The sequence below is a fragment of the Natrix helvetica genome (genome assembly GCF_964273705.1).
Source record: "Natrix helvetica genome assembly, chromosome: 2".
Lineage (NCBI taxonomy): Eukaryota > Metazoa > Chordata > Lepidosauria > Squamata > Natricidae > Natrix > Natrix helvetica.
In genome coordinates, this window is record NC_138552.1 from 109,901,032 (window position 1) to 109,916,883 (window position 15,852).

The 15,852-nt window shown below is 39.2% G+C and overlaps 1 protein-coding gene across 1 annotated transcript in view; it reads right to left on the reverse strand.

Moving 5' to 3' along the window:
• PIANP (PILR alpha associated neural protein) overlaps nucleotides 1-15,852 on the reverse strand; it is a 42,530-nt gene that overhangs the window by 8,245 nt on the left and 18,433 nt on the right. The window contains exons 2-4 of the mRNA XM_081941525.1: nucleotides 4,964-5,031; nucleotides 3,502-4,073; nucleotides 3,130-3,211 (exon numbers count right to left, since the gene is read on the reverse strand). Coding sequence (XP_081797651.1) covers nucleotides 3,130-3,211; nucleotides 3,502-4,073; nucleotides 4,964-4,980 — 671 coding nt within the window. The 5' untranslated portion in view covers nucleotides 4,981-5,031. The remainder of the gene's footprint in view (nucleotides 1-3,129; nucleotides 3,212-3,501; nucleotides 4,074-4,963; nucleotides 5,032-15,852) is intronic.

Genomic DNA, 15,852 nt, shown 5'->3' on the forward strand with positions numbered 1-15,852 from the left:
TTTAAGCCTCACAAAATCTGTGATGTAATTTAAACTGAAGGCAATTTTCTGATCAGCTTCAGGACTGAATGGGGAATTGAACCTGGGTTTCCTTTTATTCTAATACTTAAAACACTATAATAGCCTTGGCAAATATCATATCTTGCAGACATGCATGGATCTACCTACCTGCCTGCCTATGAAACAGATTAGGAGGGCATCTTAAGAGTTTGCCGCCATTGAAAAAAAAAGTGACATGGGTCCCTAAAACAACCTGGTTAGTCTATTGTCAGGAATCCTATAAAACATTACTTTTATCCGAGCCTACAAACCAGTTCTTGTGTTCTGTCAGCAAGAACGTATGCTCAGAATTACTAAACATCAAATCTTTATGCTATAATTATAAAATAAGTTTTCATTCATTTGGTAATAACTAAACTGCTTCATATTGCATCATTGTCCCAAAATCAGCAACCAACATCAGAGAGATCCACAGCCACTGAATAAGCCTTTCCATCCACACAAATCCTTTATTTTCATTTCTATGCGTCGGGCAAAAGCTGTCAAGATCTCAGTAGCATTTTCTTGAAACTTTCAATCCTTCAGGAAATACAGGCTACCGTATTGCCTGAAGGAATACCTTGACTGATACCATGGGATAAAGATGATCATTAACACAATTGTCAAAGCTTCCAGATCATGTTTGCTTCCACACGTTGCCTAATGTAGCAAAGGCTGCCAATTTTAATTCTGATTTTAAGAGTACTGGGCCTAGAATTAGCACTAGAAATGCAGGTGGTGGATTTTAACAGGAGCTGAGCTAGCAACAAAAGGTTTTTGTTGCTTCCCTGGGAACTGCTGCTGACTGATACTGTGCGTTGAGTTGACACTTGCATTCTGGTGCAGGATAAGGAAGAAGGAAAGGAACTGATACAAAAGAATTACCCTGTTGGCTAGCCAACCTGCACGCCCACCCATCTGCCTACTTGAGCTTTATGAGCTTGGACAAAGCTAGTCACTAAGGAGGTAGATCACCCCTATAACCATAATCCTCAGTCCTGGGGCTGACCTCCACAATTTTATATGCTGGTTACGATCACAAGGTGTGAAGAGACTGCTTCTGATTCCTGCGGTCTCACAAATGTGGATTAGCAGTCCAAACACTCAGGAAAATAACAGGCCTCCTCGTTTCCCTTCAACTCCAATTGATTCACAAAGCTCGGTATGGCTTAAATATTCTTCTAGTAGTGGATGAATTAAGTATTGTGTAGGTGACAGCAACTTCTCCTTCCCTCCCTGTCTCCTAAGGGGGTGGATGAAAGAAGAATCAATTTTGTTTCTTATCCATACTAGATCGGACGTGGGCAGTCCATGATTTGCAACACACATACAGCCTTAAAAGCATATTTTTGGAACCCCCAGATCCACATACAATTGCAAACTGAAAATCAGCAGAGATCTGAAGCAGGCTTTCCATATTTTTTCTGGCCGGGAACTGAAATGTTGGTTAAGACTTAGAGTATACAGTCAATCAAACTGCAAAAATAATACAGCAAACATACTCTAGAAAGAAAGAAAAGAAAAGAAAAATCCCGGTGCTGCCTATTTAGAAACATTTTGTTTCTCTTGGTACCCAAAATAAAAGATATAGCTTCCAGCAGTGAAACATTTTATGTTGTACCACATAAACATTGCCTGCCACTGTTCTACAGAGGGAAGATAACAGGTTTGAAGCAAAACTTTTAAAGCTACCTCTTCAAATAGTTCTTTGACTTATGAAACAAGGAAAAATAAAAGATAAAATCACTTTAGGCAAAAAGAAAAAAAAACTCTCTACAGTGGAGCTTGAATTATGGCAACTGAATAAAAGACTCCATCAACCCCTTACATGGTGACTGCCTTGGGAATACTTTGATGGCGTCTGATATGAGCACAGACCAAATATTTAAAGAAAAGTATACATTCATCTGCAGCATCAATCCAATTGTCTTTTGGTTTTACAACTGTATGGCAGATCCATTCAAGAGAAACCCAGTTCAATTTGTAGTCTTGTGTGTCTCCATTATATCAGGGAGATGCTTATTTTTTACGTTATAAATACATAACAAAAAACTATATTTTTTTTCAAACAAAGCAGCCTGTTTTGCATATAACATTAAACCATATGGATAGCGTTGTACATCTCACTAAGCCAAAAACAGAAAAACCTCAACATTATGATCTAATGTTACATGTAAACTAGCTACAGCCTTTGAAAAACGAACAAAAGCTACATGAAACTGAATTAGATACTTGGTTCATTTAGCTTATATTCTTTATGCAGACTGGCAGGGCCTCTCCAGAGTTTTAGCCATGTGTGTTCATACACATATCAAATCACATTTTGCCCTCTGAATCTGGATCACTGCTCAGCCTTATTATGAACGCAGGCATTGCCTTCACCCTAAGCTGAACATTGTAGGACACAGGAGGTTATTTTCATTATGTCGAATGAGATTGAAATCCATTCTTAACTAAGGAAAGAAGCTAATCATTTACTACAACATAGCATATAATAATAAAGCCATTTTATCGTTTGTTGTATACGGTGTTTCTAATAACCTATCGAGCAAAATATTTAGAATGGATCTATTAGGGATTTATTCTGCACTTTGAAACCATACTGCATATAGATCCGATCCAAATATTCAGCAGAAAATCAGCTTATTTGTACAAAACCGAAAAGAGAAAACAGAAAGCATCCATTGCTTTAAAGTTGCTGAGTTTGACCTTTAAATCTTCTCCATCCTAAAGGCCACTCACAGTAGTAAAGGACGAGGCATTAGAGTAACTACTAACAATTCCTTTAGTTTGACAGGGCAGTGACCTGCCATAGGCATATTATGGGCTTCATAATACACAAAATGCTTCCTGCTGGACAGTACTAACTTTATTCATACAGCCAGACTGCTGCTTGTGAGATAATTAGGGCAACAAAATACACTTCCAAGGCAAATGAATGGATAATTGAAAAAATGACCTCCAAGGCATTGGAATTCATTATCTGCAATTATAGCCCATTCCCAGGACCATTGCCACATCCCACAATACTACTTTTGATTTCAGCAAAGGTCTGGAACAACCCTTTACACCTGTGTAGAATCTACTTACCAGAATTTGAGTATTATTCCCATGGCAACAAGGATGATAATGACAGAAATTGTAATGGTGACGTAAAGTTGGGGATCCACACCTGGAACAGACAAAGGTTGCGGAGTCATACAAAAGAAAAGAAAAGAAGTGGGACAAATTTTATGAGGAGAAGCATTAAATTTTAAGCTCCTTTTAGGAAGGTCAACTGTTTCCTAGATTGATTTCTGTTCATCTATAAACAGAATGGCAAAAACCTAGCAGCCACAGAAGGCAGTTTTTGCAATGACAAAAATAGCCCCTGCCTAATTTTGGCTTGTTACTCAAGCTGTTAGTTACACAGAATCATTAAAGCAGTTTCTAAATGAGTAAGGGAAAGCAACTGATGGTTACCTTCTCCCCGAGGTCCAAAGAGGAAGGGTGGTAGTGTGGCTGGGGTCTGACGCAGGTTGAGCCCTTCATTGTGTAACAGTGAGTGGGAATTGGGTTGTGCTGTTGCCATTCCGTTGGATGAAACAAAGGCATAATCCAGAAGTGGAAAGCCTGGGTTGGCAGAGCTGGCATCCCCTCCCTCATCAACTGAGACTGTGGGACCCCAAACAATGGCCCAGGGGTACTGAGATGAGGAGGGACCATCCTCAAAGCCAGATGGGGTAGCAGGCCGGTTCCCTTTGGCTTGACGCCTCAGCCGTATGGCATAGCGTTGGCCAGCCCCTTTGGAAACCATAGAGTGCAGCCGCAGTGAGGTAGAGTGAGATCCTGTTTTCTCTGTAGGCAGATTCTTATCCCAGATGCAGAAAGATCTGGATGCTGTGGGGCTCCGGTGGCTGCACAATGGCCGGGCTGCCAGAAGACCACGGGTCCGAAGAGACCAGGCGTTGTGCAACGGAACTGCTGAGGCTAGGAGTAGTAGTAGCCAGAAGTGCAGCAAGTGGATGCAGGAGACCAGGGGGAACCTCCTATGGCTGTTGAGAAGAAAGAGAGATGTCCCTTATTCATTGGACCACTCCTCTTTCCGTGCTGCAAGATGGCTCTGTTTCAGCTTAGTGGTTTTGAATAGTTTCTGATTGCTCACGAGACGACTAGGAGGGGCCGCATGTTAACAAGTAGAAAAGCAGAGAATGTCTCTGTTTGAGTTTATTGCCTCAGACATGAATGTGCCTTAGGCTCACCATGAAGGTGGAGCAGCAGCGTATTTCTCAACCAGGATTAAGTATCATTTTACCTTCTTCAATTAAGGCCATGCCCGTAAGGAGTTGCACGGTTAACAGTGAAGAGGAAAGATTTTGCTACCTTCCAGCTCAGATTCAATTATCCCTTCATCTCTTTTATAGAGATCCTTGTTTCAGTCTTTCTTAGGATGTCATGTCGTTCAGCGGGTACTGCCCTCCTCCTCCCAGGAAGTCTAGTGGTTGCATGCAGTTACCTGTGATGTCATTGAATATGATTTAAGGAGCATGGCTATACGCTCTTCGCTTCTTAGTGGACCACCACTTTGGTGAAGAAATCCTTATATCCTGGATTATCAATACTAAGCCAGAATCTCTTCCTCTAAGTGCAATGGGAAACTTGTGCTTAATACATTGCAGGGTGAAAGAGGAAATGGAGGAGCCTGACTTAGTGAAACTGCAACCTATTCAAGCCTCTTAATTCTTAATCAAGCCACCCCTTCACCCATTCCTAGTGCCAACAGAATAGCCTTTTTATAGCACCTGAAGTTACTGGTGTTATGTGTTTAATCCCACCTCTTTCTGATCCCGCAGCTGTTAGATTAACTTTTTCAAAATAGTCCCTTAGATGCCATGGTCGGGCTCTCATTGCTATCCTACATTCCAAAATAATACTATGGACTTACCAGAAACTAGTTTCCATAGCTAGAGGCAACAGTTTTTCCACAGGTGTAAATGAGTCTCATATTCTTCACTAAAACCAGGAAAAAGGGGGGAAAAGGATGAATGTTAGATGTTATCTACACCAATACTTCCAAATCCTTAGGCACTATCATGGGTCTTTCCTCCTTTGCATCTGACTGCAGCAGAAATATGTAAGTAACAGTATAACGAAGTTGGAAGCGACTTTGGAGGTCTTCTAGTTCAACCCCTTGCTCAAACATGAGACCGTTCCAGACAAGTGGCTTCTAATCTCTTCTTAAAAACCTCCAATGGTAGAGCATCCACAATTTCTGGAGGCAAGCCATTCTACATTGATTTAATACACTCCTGGAATAAGAATGACCTCATTTCTGAAAGGAGTTTGATTATCAGTTGATGTCTCACTCTCAGGAAACTTCTCCTTGATTCTAGGTTGGATCTCTGTTTGATAAGCTTTTGTTACTTTGTGTTACTTCTTGTCCTGCCCTCAGATGCTTTGGAGAAAAGCTTGGCCCCCTCCTCTCTGTGGCTGGAATATTGGAACCCCTCCTCCTCAAATATTGGAACCCTACTAGTGTGTCACCCCTAGTCCTTCTCTTTGTTTGACTAGACATAGACAGATATTATTCATGATATTCGTTAGACTAGACATGCCCTGACAACCTCTTTTTTTTCTGTATGTCTTCATGATGTTGATTCTTTTTGACCCAAGACTAGAAAAGGGGCTACATTAAGCCATGCATGTTAGTATCAATGTTAAAGCAGACTTTTCCCTTTTACACCAAATCAGTTTCCCAATGAATATAATTCAGTAAAACTCCTACTCCTAGTACAGTCAGGTGATCTTTCCACTCATTGGCTACTATAGCCTGAGGTGGACATGCCTCTCCCTCCCACTTTAATTCCACAGAGGTAGTAATTTCAAGCCAGGTCCTGCCCATATATCAGCAAGCCTCCAAGGTGATCCCTGCTTTAGAGACTTAACAGCCGACCGGTAGTAATGGTAGGAGGGATACGCATGGTGGACTTGGGGAGGAGAAAAGAGAGAAATAAATGGTCTTAACTCTGCTGGTTCATAGCATAATCTTCTTGGTGCCTGTCAGATGTTGCTTTTGAACATTGATTTAATACACTCCTGGAATAAGAATGACCCCTCATTTCTGAAAGGAGTTTGATTATCAGTTGATGTTAATGTCCTACTGGAAAAATAGTAACCTGTGTTTTCTAAAAGAATTTAAATCTCATTTTCAGGGAGAGTGCTAAGCCCATGAGATCAGCTGATAGTTGGGTTCCTTTTGGACAACACCCCCCTGCAAAATACTGGAGCAGCGAAACTAGAGGGAGGACTGAGAGATGGCTAATCATGCCATCTTAGCCATCTGTCAAAATTTGTCTCCTGCCCAACTCCCAGCCCATTCCCTTGAGGTAAATGTTATGCAGGAAAAAAGACACATAATTGTGGAGGAATCCTCTAATAATTCCCTGTATTGTCCTCTGTATGGCATAAATAAAACAATCCCCATTTCTCACATCATGGCTGGGGCAGGGGGAGTTTGCCAGGTGAGGCAGCAAATATTAAGTCAGTTTAGCTTTCTGCAAGGTCAGGGCTTGATAGAATCCAAATTTGGTAGTGGGAAGGAAGGAACCTTGTGATTACCAAGTGATTCTAAACTTCTTACATTTCCCACTTATTCTTTCAACTGTTACGAAGATACCAGGTGTTATAAATGTACATAGGCTGTAGCTTGATATATACAGCAAACTTGACCTAAGTTTCCCATTTTGTGCATATATTTGTATTCATAAAAAAGGGGGGGGGATTAGTATGTGAACACCTCACTATCATTAACATTACTATTGCTGCTTCTGAGATTAAAAAAAAAGAAATTTATTGTCATGGATTTTTTAGCACTTAAAAACTTAACAGTTCCTCCATGTATTTATGGTAAGAAATGTGTAATCCACTTCATGTAAAGAACCATTTTAATTGTGCATGCAGGCAAGAAAAGAAATAAGAATAAATTTGGGATGATAAACACAGGAGATTGTGAAAGGAAATGAATCAGCAAGAAAAGATTCCAAGCCTGTTTAAGAATTTAGAGAGAAAAATGTGCCCATAAAATATTTAGTATTTACTTTCTGGTTGGCTAAAATGCTTTTCAACATTCCTTTTTGCCTTTTTCATAGTTATCTCGTCTTCCTCCACTTTCCTGCTACACATAAAATACAAGTGGATTATATGTTCTGACTTGTATTTTGAACTATTGTTCAGGTAGACTAACATGATATTAGACAATGTTCTAAAATTTTAGAATTCCATAACTGTTCAGTCTTTTACAGACTGTGCCTTCTGGATAATCTCAGTTTATCTGTCCTTAGAAAATACAGGATATTACAAGCTTGTAGTTCTTTTCAAAGACTAAGATACTTTCCCAAAGCTACTTCTCTCTAGGCTGCCTTACCCCACCTGTTGCTGTTGTGTATTCCTTATTTTAGCTTCTACAATCTCTACTCAGCATATCTGAGAATTATGCCACCTGGGGATTATGGGAGTTGAAGGCTAACAGATTTGGAGGGCAACAGATTGAAGAAGTTGGCTTTATGCACTGGACCATCGTATGGCTGGTACATAATTGACACACTGAACTTAGATGGAAATTCACTGTAGGTAGTCCTCAACTTATGACCATATTTTAGCCTAACATTTCTGTTGCTGAGTGAGACGGATATTAAGTGAGTTCTGCTCCATTTTGCAACAGTTCTTGCCACAGTTTTAAATGAATCACTGCAGTTGATAAGTTAGTAACCTGGTTGTTAAGTGAATCTGGCTTCCCCATTGACTTTGCTTGTCAAAAGTGATGACATGACCCTGGGACACTGCAACCTTCATAAATATGAGTCAATTACCAAGCATATGAGTCAATTGCCAAGCAATTGCCACATCACCATTAGGATGTTGCAAGGGTCATAAGTGTAACAAATGGTCATAAGTCACTTGTTTCAGTGCCATTCTAACTTTGAATGGTCACTAAACAAACTGTTGCAAGTCGAGGGCTACCTGTATATTGTTAGCATTTTCCTGATTTGAGCACTGAAGCTGAAATGCTCAGCTGAGGCAACACAGACAATTTTGGGTGTCCATTATTTTTTAAAAAAATTATCCTAGGATCCACAGTCATAACTAGATGCAAAATAGTAGCTTGTATGGGAGGCCAAATGTTAAAATGAAGGAGCTGCTGGACACTAATTCAGTCCAAGCATATGTACTCTAAAAATCAATTCACACACAAATCAGTTCCTCCCATTTATCTTTCTGTATGTGTATATAGATATACTGTATGTACTTCCTAGTTGGCTGGATGCAGCAATGGCTTATTGGATTGCAGTATACTTTAGAAATCCTAATTTGTGTACAATATCATGGGCACATGTTGCGATAAACTGGCTTTAGCTGCTTCTGTGCCGTACGCTCCAAATTTGCCAAAATTGTTCTTACTATTAACAGGGGATGCTGTATGTAACATAACTGTGACTCTAGCCCAATCTATTCATCTTGCTAAAAAAAACACCACTTTATTTGAAACCTCTGATTGATCAAAACCATTTATGGGAAATGAAAGTTAATTCTAAGTAGCCCATGTGGTGATAAGTGTGGCATGTGGTAGTTTTTGACTTATAAAATAAGAAGAATATATGGCAAACAATATTAATTTACTAATGAAAGAAAAGGAAGAAAAATGGATACACTTGGTGTTTGAAAAATGGAGAGAAGGATATAATAGATATGATTGTTCTAAGTGCATATGAAAGCATGAAGTTATAGTTTGGTTATAATTGCATGTTACAGTTCAGTGACTATGATAATAGAAGAACCTGGAATGGTTTTGGGGAGAAATTGTACAACATTCTAAATGGATGGAATTCAGAGGGAAAATATTTACTGTTACATGAAATGAACAACAGATGGGAATGAGGTGAGACAATAGAGAAAAATAATTGAGCCTTTTTGAGAATGAAGGAGAATAGTGTTTGCTTGGCATCTGCTTAGAAAAATGTGTCAAATATGTGATTTAAGCAAAAGATGCTCCATGCTAAACGTTTGGTTGATTTGATTGTTTATACTGAAAGTCTGAGAACAAGTGAAGATACACCAATGGTGAAACTTTTCTGAATGTGGAACAGGGTTATTTGGTAATATCATGAGTTGATCTAGGGAAAAATGAATATGAAGGAAAACTAAGAAGTAAAAGAAATTAGAGCGCAAGTAGAATGAGAAAGAATGAGTTTTATTAGAAGAAAACATTAATCATTCCACATAATAAATTAATGGAGTACAAAGAAAGGATATGAAAGTTGCTAGAAACAGACCAAAAAGATTTATGTTACAAAGTGCCAGACAAACGTGACATTTCATTAAAAGGAAATTTGAAGGTCTCTTGAAAAGATGAAGTGAAAGAGGCTGTGGATGAGAAAAATGTATATAACAAAATCAACATAGCAAAAACAATAAATGATAGAGTGTATTATTACGGTATGTAACTATAAAGATAATCGCAAAGAATGTAGTCAAAGTTCATTAGTTAAGATTAAAAGTGGCAAAGAAAATGAAGAATGCTTTTAATGGAAACAAAAGTTTTTTGGGGGGAAATTGAATAAAGATGGTGAAACAAGGAACCTCCAGCAAAGTGAACCCAATTGGAGGGAGGGAGGGAGGGAGGAAGGAAGGAAGAGAGAGAGAAGGAAAGGATGAGTGGAGGGAAGAAAGGAAAGAGAGAGGAATGGAGGAAGGAGGAGGGAGAAATGGAGGGAGGAAGAAAGGAAGAGGAAGTAAAGACGAGGGAGGGTAGAAAGGAAGAAGGTAGAAAGGAAGGAAGGAACAAGGAGGAAAAGATGGAAGATTTCTGGTGGTCCCTGCCAGTTCCCACAAGGAATCTCAATAGCAAGGTTGACAGGAATTTGAAAGTCATATTGGCTCCCACTGATTTTTTCCTGATGATTATTTTTCCGTCTACCTACCTTTTTTTTCAGGAAATAGTTCTGAAATCATTTAACAGGTCAAAGGTTGTCCAATGGGGAAATAAAATGTAAGCCATGCAAATGTTAGTCTATTTTGAACAATGGATGTATCTTTTAAAAAGTGACAATAGCTCTATGTAACAGTATATGTCTGCCTGTTTTGTTATATGCAAGTGATAGCTGGGTATGTCAGGAGAAAATATAAGTTGCATGTAATGAGAATGGATCATTTTAAAAAAGTGTAATAAAGCAAGGAGAGATAGGGTCAAGAGTGAACGAGCGAAGAATGAATGTGGTTTGAATAAAAAAAATGAGTAAGAAATAAATATGCGGAGGGATTTGACGCTATCGAGAATAAGTGAAGATCAAATCACAAAATTAATCTAAAGAGCAAGAGTGAATTACTTGAGGGGAAGAAAGTGAGAAAAAGAGGGTTATGTTTAAATTACAAAAGGCAACCTATGAATTGGTGCATCAATGTGGTGGAAGCAAGGATGTTTTGCATGGCTTGGAAAGGAGTCAGTAGCGTAGGAAAATGTGTTGTGCAAACTAGATTTAATTTCTTTTATCTCCTACTTCTATTTTCTTTTTCTGCTTACTCTCACTCCTTTTTTTGTGCTTTCTATAACATTGCTTGACTTGAAAGGGAATAGCATAACACATATGCTATTTTAGATATTTGAGAATCATAACCCTCTGTAGAATAGTGCAGAAATCTATCCGAGGGTCCCACTCTGGTTTCATCTGCCCATCCCAATATGCAAAGAAGGAATATTAATTCTCCTTTCTCCTCCCCTCATTTATTTTTCCCAAGTGTAGACAATCAGCATCCTTTCTAGGCAGTTACTTTCCATTGATTTAATGCAGATTGTTTTCCCCAATATTAGCTAAAAGCTTCAAAGACAAAGCTTCCCGCAATTCTAGTTCCTTGTGTTGGCATGGTCTGATTTAATCTACCGATTCTTCACTTCTTAATTCTGTTTTGATTTTCTTGCTTTTCTTAATGGGCAAAAATCACCTTCAGATTCCTAACATATTGTGGACAGGGTTTTATTTTTAGTGCTGTACTAACTGAAATATCAATGCAATGTCTTGTATCTCATAATGTTGTGCAAAGGGAGGGAGTGTGTGTCTGTGTGTGGGAGGAAGGGAGATGGAGAGAGGGGGAGGGAGAGAGGGAGATGGAGAAGGAGGCAGAGGGAGAGGGGGAGAGAGAGAGAATCCAGAGGCTGACAGAGGTCCATTGTTGCTTTGGAAAAAGAGGTGTGCTTTGTGCTTGAGAAGAGGCAAACTGACTTGAGGAAAGGATTAACCTAAGATGATATAAGTTGCATGGGTGCCAATCCCTTCTGCTTCTCCTGATCTCTCAGGACTCTATCTACATCCATTGGGTTACTTGTGTTCTGTGTTGCATGCAAACCAGAAGGTGAAGCAATGTAGGCAATGGGAAAGCACATGGCAAAAATGACTTTTGGGGGCATTGCTGCTAGGAAGGGGTGGTCTTGCTGTCTTTCTGTTTAAAATGTGGTGGTCTGAAATAGGAACTGTGGTTGAATTACCGTATGTAATCTTGCTCATGCACATGGGTAATGCTGCCATATGTTTCTTTAGGTTCATAGAAGTCATTAGTTTCTATTTCTCATGTATCATCATCCTGAATGAAAATTTTATTATGGGCCATTCAGGAGGCCCCTAACTGATTATTAGCGTTAACACCTTGAGAGGAGGCCATAGATTCAAAGTGTTTCCTTATCATTCTTCCTCCTGCAGTGAAATGCAAGGATTGCTTGTTGGAATAACAATTAGAGACTGGGAATAAGTCGTATATCAAAGCTGTTACGTTGCATTTCAAGGAATGCATCTGTAATCTTTTCACGCCGTGAAAGATACCGAAGTTCACTTTTGTGGTTTTCTTGTTTCTTTTATCAGTGGCAAGCCAATTCTTTCTGTGGAAGGCTTCCCATCTTCTGGGACTGTGCTCACCTTCTCACTCTCTTTATCAACATTTCATATAATATCTATTTCACCTTGTGGTTCTTGCTGTTCTCTCAGCTGAGTGCAAAAGACATGAGACTCCCTGGAACCTCTTTCTCGGACTAATAGAAGCTTGTTCGGACTTCTCCAGTTTGTTGGTTTTCTTAGGGAGTTGTTTTGCCATGACAAAAAGATGCATGAGTGCACACTACCTATCTGAGCAGTGTAGCAAGAGAAACACTTTCTCTCTTCAGATTTTTTTTAAAGGTACTCATAAAAAAGGAGAAAGGGAAAAATAAACTTTCAATGGCAGAGCTTAGAGAGAGAAGGAAAAATGCACCACTCCTTCCCAGAAATGCCAATGACACTCTGCTACAACAATGCCATCCACCATGCTGCATTCAGTAAAATATTCCAGTGTAAAGAAAGCATATTATTGGTATGTGTATAATAGATTAACCCCAAAAGACAGATCTCTGCTCCTTGCCTGAAGAGATTTGTAGCTAAAACCTCTGATTAAGATTCAGTTTCAATACAACATCATGAACGGCCCTGTATGGAAGCCTACAAGCACCCATCTGCATCAAGCCTTTCAGCCACTTTTCATTCTGAGTTCTGCTTTTTGGATCACTAAGCCGCAAGAAACAAAGAGGGGGAAGAATGCGCAAGACAAGGGAAAGGGGGATAAAGGAATCTGGGCAGACGTATATCCTTTTACCTACATTAATATTTGAGGTGAAGGTGGAATAACAGTGTTTGAGAAAAGACTCTTCAGAAAATATATGCTCCTCATTTCAAGCTTTAGATGTGAGATTGCCTGGATGAAAGTTTATCTCCACAGAGAGATCTAAAAGACTAACCTGGAATCGTATGGCAACTTAAAGGCTAAAATGTAAGCTTTCGTGAATCACATCCATTTCATCAAAAATATTGGCAAATTCCCATGAGAAGAGAGAGAGAAAGAATTTCTGCAGTGGGGAAGGAGGCAGTGAGACAGAATTATTTAGATAGTAATCATAATAAAGTTGCACAATGTTTCTCAACCTTCACAATTTTAAGATGTGGGGACTTCAAATCCCAGAATTCCCCATACTTGCTAGGGGATTCTGGGAGGTGAAGTCCACACATCTTACAATTGTCAGGGTTGAGAAACATGGAAACACAGGAAGTCCTTGCTTAGAGACAATAGAGACCAGAAATTCAGTTGTTAAGCAAAGTGGTTGCCAAGTGAAACCACAACTATGCTCATGATCTTACTTCAGCTTTCCTGTACAAACCCGTGAAGGTTAAAAATGCAAGGATTGGTTGTAAGGTTGTTGTTTTTAAATCATCATCGCAACTAAATGAGGGGTAAAATTCAGCAGGTTCTGACAGGTTCTGGAGAACCGGTAGCGGAAATTTTGAGTAGTTCAGAGAACCGGCAAATACCACCTCTGGCTGGCCCCAGAGTGGGATGGCAATGGAGATTTTGCAATATCCGTTCCCCAGGAGTGGGGAGGGAATGGAGATTTTGCAGTATCCTTCCCCTGCCATGCCCACCAAGCCACGTCCACAGAACCGGTAGTCCACTAGGACTACTGATAGTGATTTGAAGTATTCATAGGATTCCATCAGTAGCATTGGGGATTTCCCATAAAAGCCAGAAAGACTTTTAACCCTATACCTGCTATTAGTGCAGACAAAGTAGCCATAATGTTATACTGCCATTGGAGTCTTCTAAATTATATATTGCTGCTTAATTAATTCTAGTAGGTCAGGGTGATTTGTGACCTTTTCTCAATTTGATTGATGGCTATGGTTACAGTTACTCTAATGTGAGCTGTTAAAGTTGATATTATTAATAGTGATATTTTTTCCTTTGGCTTCTGCTTATAGAGTTGTATGTCACCCAGCACTGCCGCAGTCATTGTGGTAGTCTCTAAACGTGATGAATTTTAATAAGGTTGAGAAAATAAACCCCCTCCATTTCTTCCAACCTTTGGGAGAAGTGTCTTCTTTGGAAGGAGCCTGTTTCCAATCCATTCTCAGGTTGCATGTCTGGTAGAAAAATAACCACCCTTAGAACAAAGTACATGCCTCACATTTAAAGCTTTGTGGGCTTATTTATAGGCTGAATGATTAAACAGGATTCTGTAAGAAAGAAATTGTTCCTGCATCTACTAATAGTTTTCCAACTCCCACACATGGCAGGAACATCAAATGAAGAAGTCAGTGTTTGGAACCTCTTGAGCTCAGAAAGAGGCAGGTTGCATTTTCCAGCTGTCCCTTGTAGGATGCCGAATTGGGGTTTTGGAAGATGTTGCATTTGTCTTGATTTATGTAGCAATGAGTTTGGTAGGATGGAGAATGTGGGGTAATCAGTTGTGCGCAGTTGTTCATATTCTCAGCTTTGTATTTTTATCATTTCTTCCTTTTAAAAAAATGCATCAATATTTTAACAGGTTAAAAATTTAAAAAGAGCATGTAACTTTCACAGAGCACTTTCAAGTTCCTATGCATTATCAGAGCATAATGTATTATCAGTTGCACTAGCGGGGCATAATTCTTACACTGTTTGAAGTCTACTGTCAATCAATGTGATGAGTGTGTCAACAAAGGGGGAAGTGATGTCATGGACTACAATAACCCAACAGGTTCCCAGGAAGGAGGGAACACATAAGTATAAGTATAATCTTTATTGTCATTGTACTTAAATACAATGAAATTGGTTATCCAATTTATTGGTTATTCCAAGGAAGAGGGTTAAACATAGTCCAGAGCTGGATGCTGAGAACATGAAGGGGTTTAGGATAGTCACTCCCTAGACTCTCCCAGGGTATATCTGTTAAGTTAGGGTAGTCTAGGTTTAGTCTGGCAAGATTCAATCTATCCAGTGTGGGTAAATGAAGACTTTTGGCTGGATTGTGATACATTGTTCCTGTGCTAGGCTTGACAGCTGTCATCATTCTGTATCTCTAACTTATTTCAGTGGTTGTCATCAGTCTGTTACAGCAAGTGATGTAACTGGACATACAGTTTATACCTCACATCTCATTTACTGCAACAATCTCCCAGTAACAATCATTTTCTCAACCTCCTCTTCCTCCTCCCCCACTTCCCTTGTCTAAGGCTGGTGGAAACTTAATACAAGTCCTAAATAAAGACCTAAAATTATTAAGGAAGTGACTAAAAATATAAACAATTCCAAGCAGGATGGAGGTTTTTTTTAAAAAAATAGGATGTTCAAAGCTGATAAATTCAATATTTTGAGATGTTGAGGAAGTCCTATAGGTATTCTTCTGAAGACTCCAATCATAACAGTGATAACAATGGATTTCCCGCCCCCATTAGCATTCAATTTTGATCTGCAAGTCCTAGTATCTTGTAATTTTATCCAATTGTTTTTTTCCTCAATCTTAGCATCACTCAGAATAGCAACCTCAATGAAACAGATTTTCTTCTTTTCAAAAACTGTTATATCAGGCATGTTATGAACAAGGTCTATCTGTATGAATCTTAAAAGTCCCTAAAGATCTTAACCCACTCATTTTCCAGAAACGTCTCAACTTGATAGTCCCAGCAGCGTTAACTATATTCAAATCCAAACCTCTGGCAAAGCTTCCAATAAATAATTCTGGCAACTTGGTCATGAGGTTACTTATAGTCAATTTGTGAAATTTTGCTGCAGCCATTGATCAAACAGCCAATTATTATTATTATGGTTTGTCCTACAATCAGTCATTTTTATCCACCTTTTGAATCCTTCCCAAGGACCTGGGATAGGGATCTGTTGTTTGATGGTATTAAAGGCATCATCACAAGATGTAAGCTGTTCCAAATAAAGCTGCCTTTTGCAACTGACAGATGGTGATTCTGTCAATGCTGATGGTGTTCAAGTGAAGCT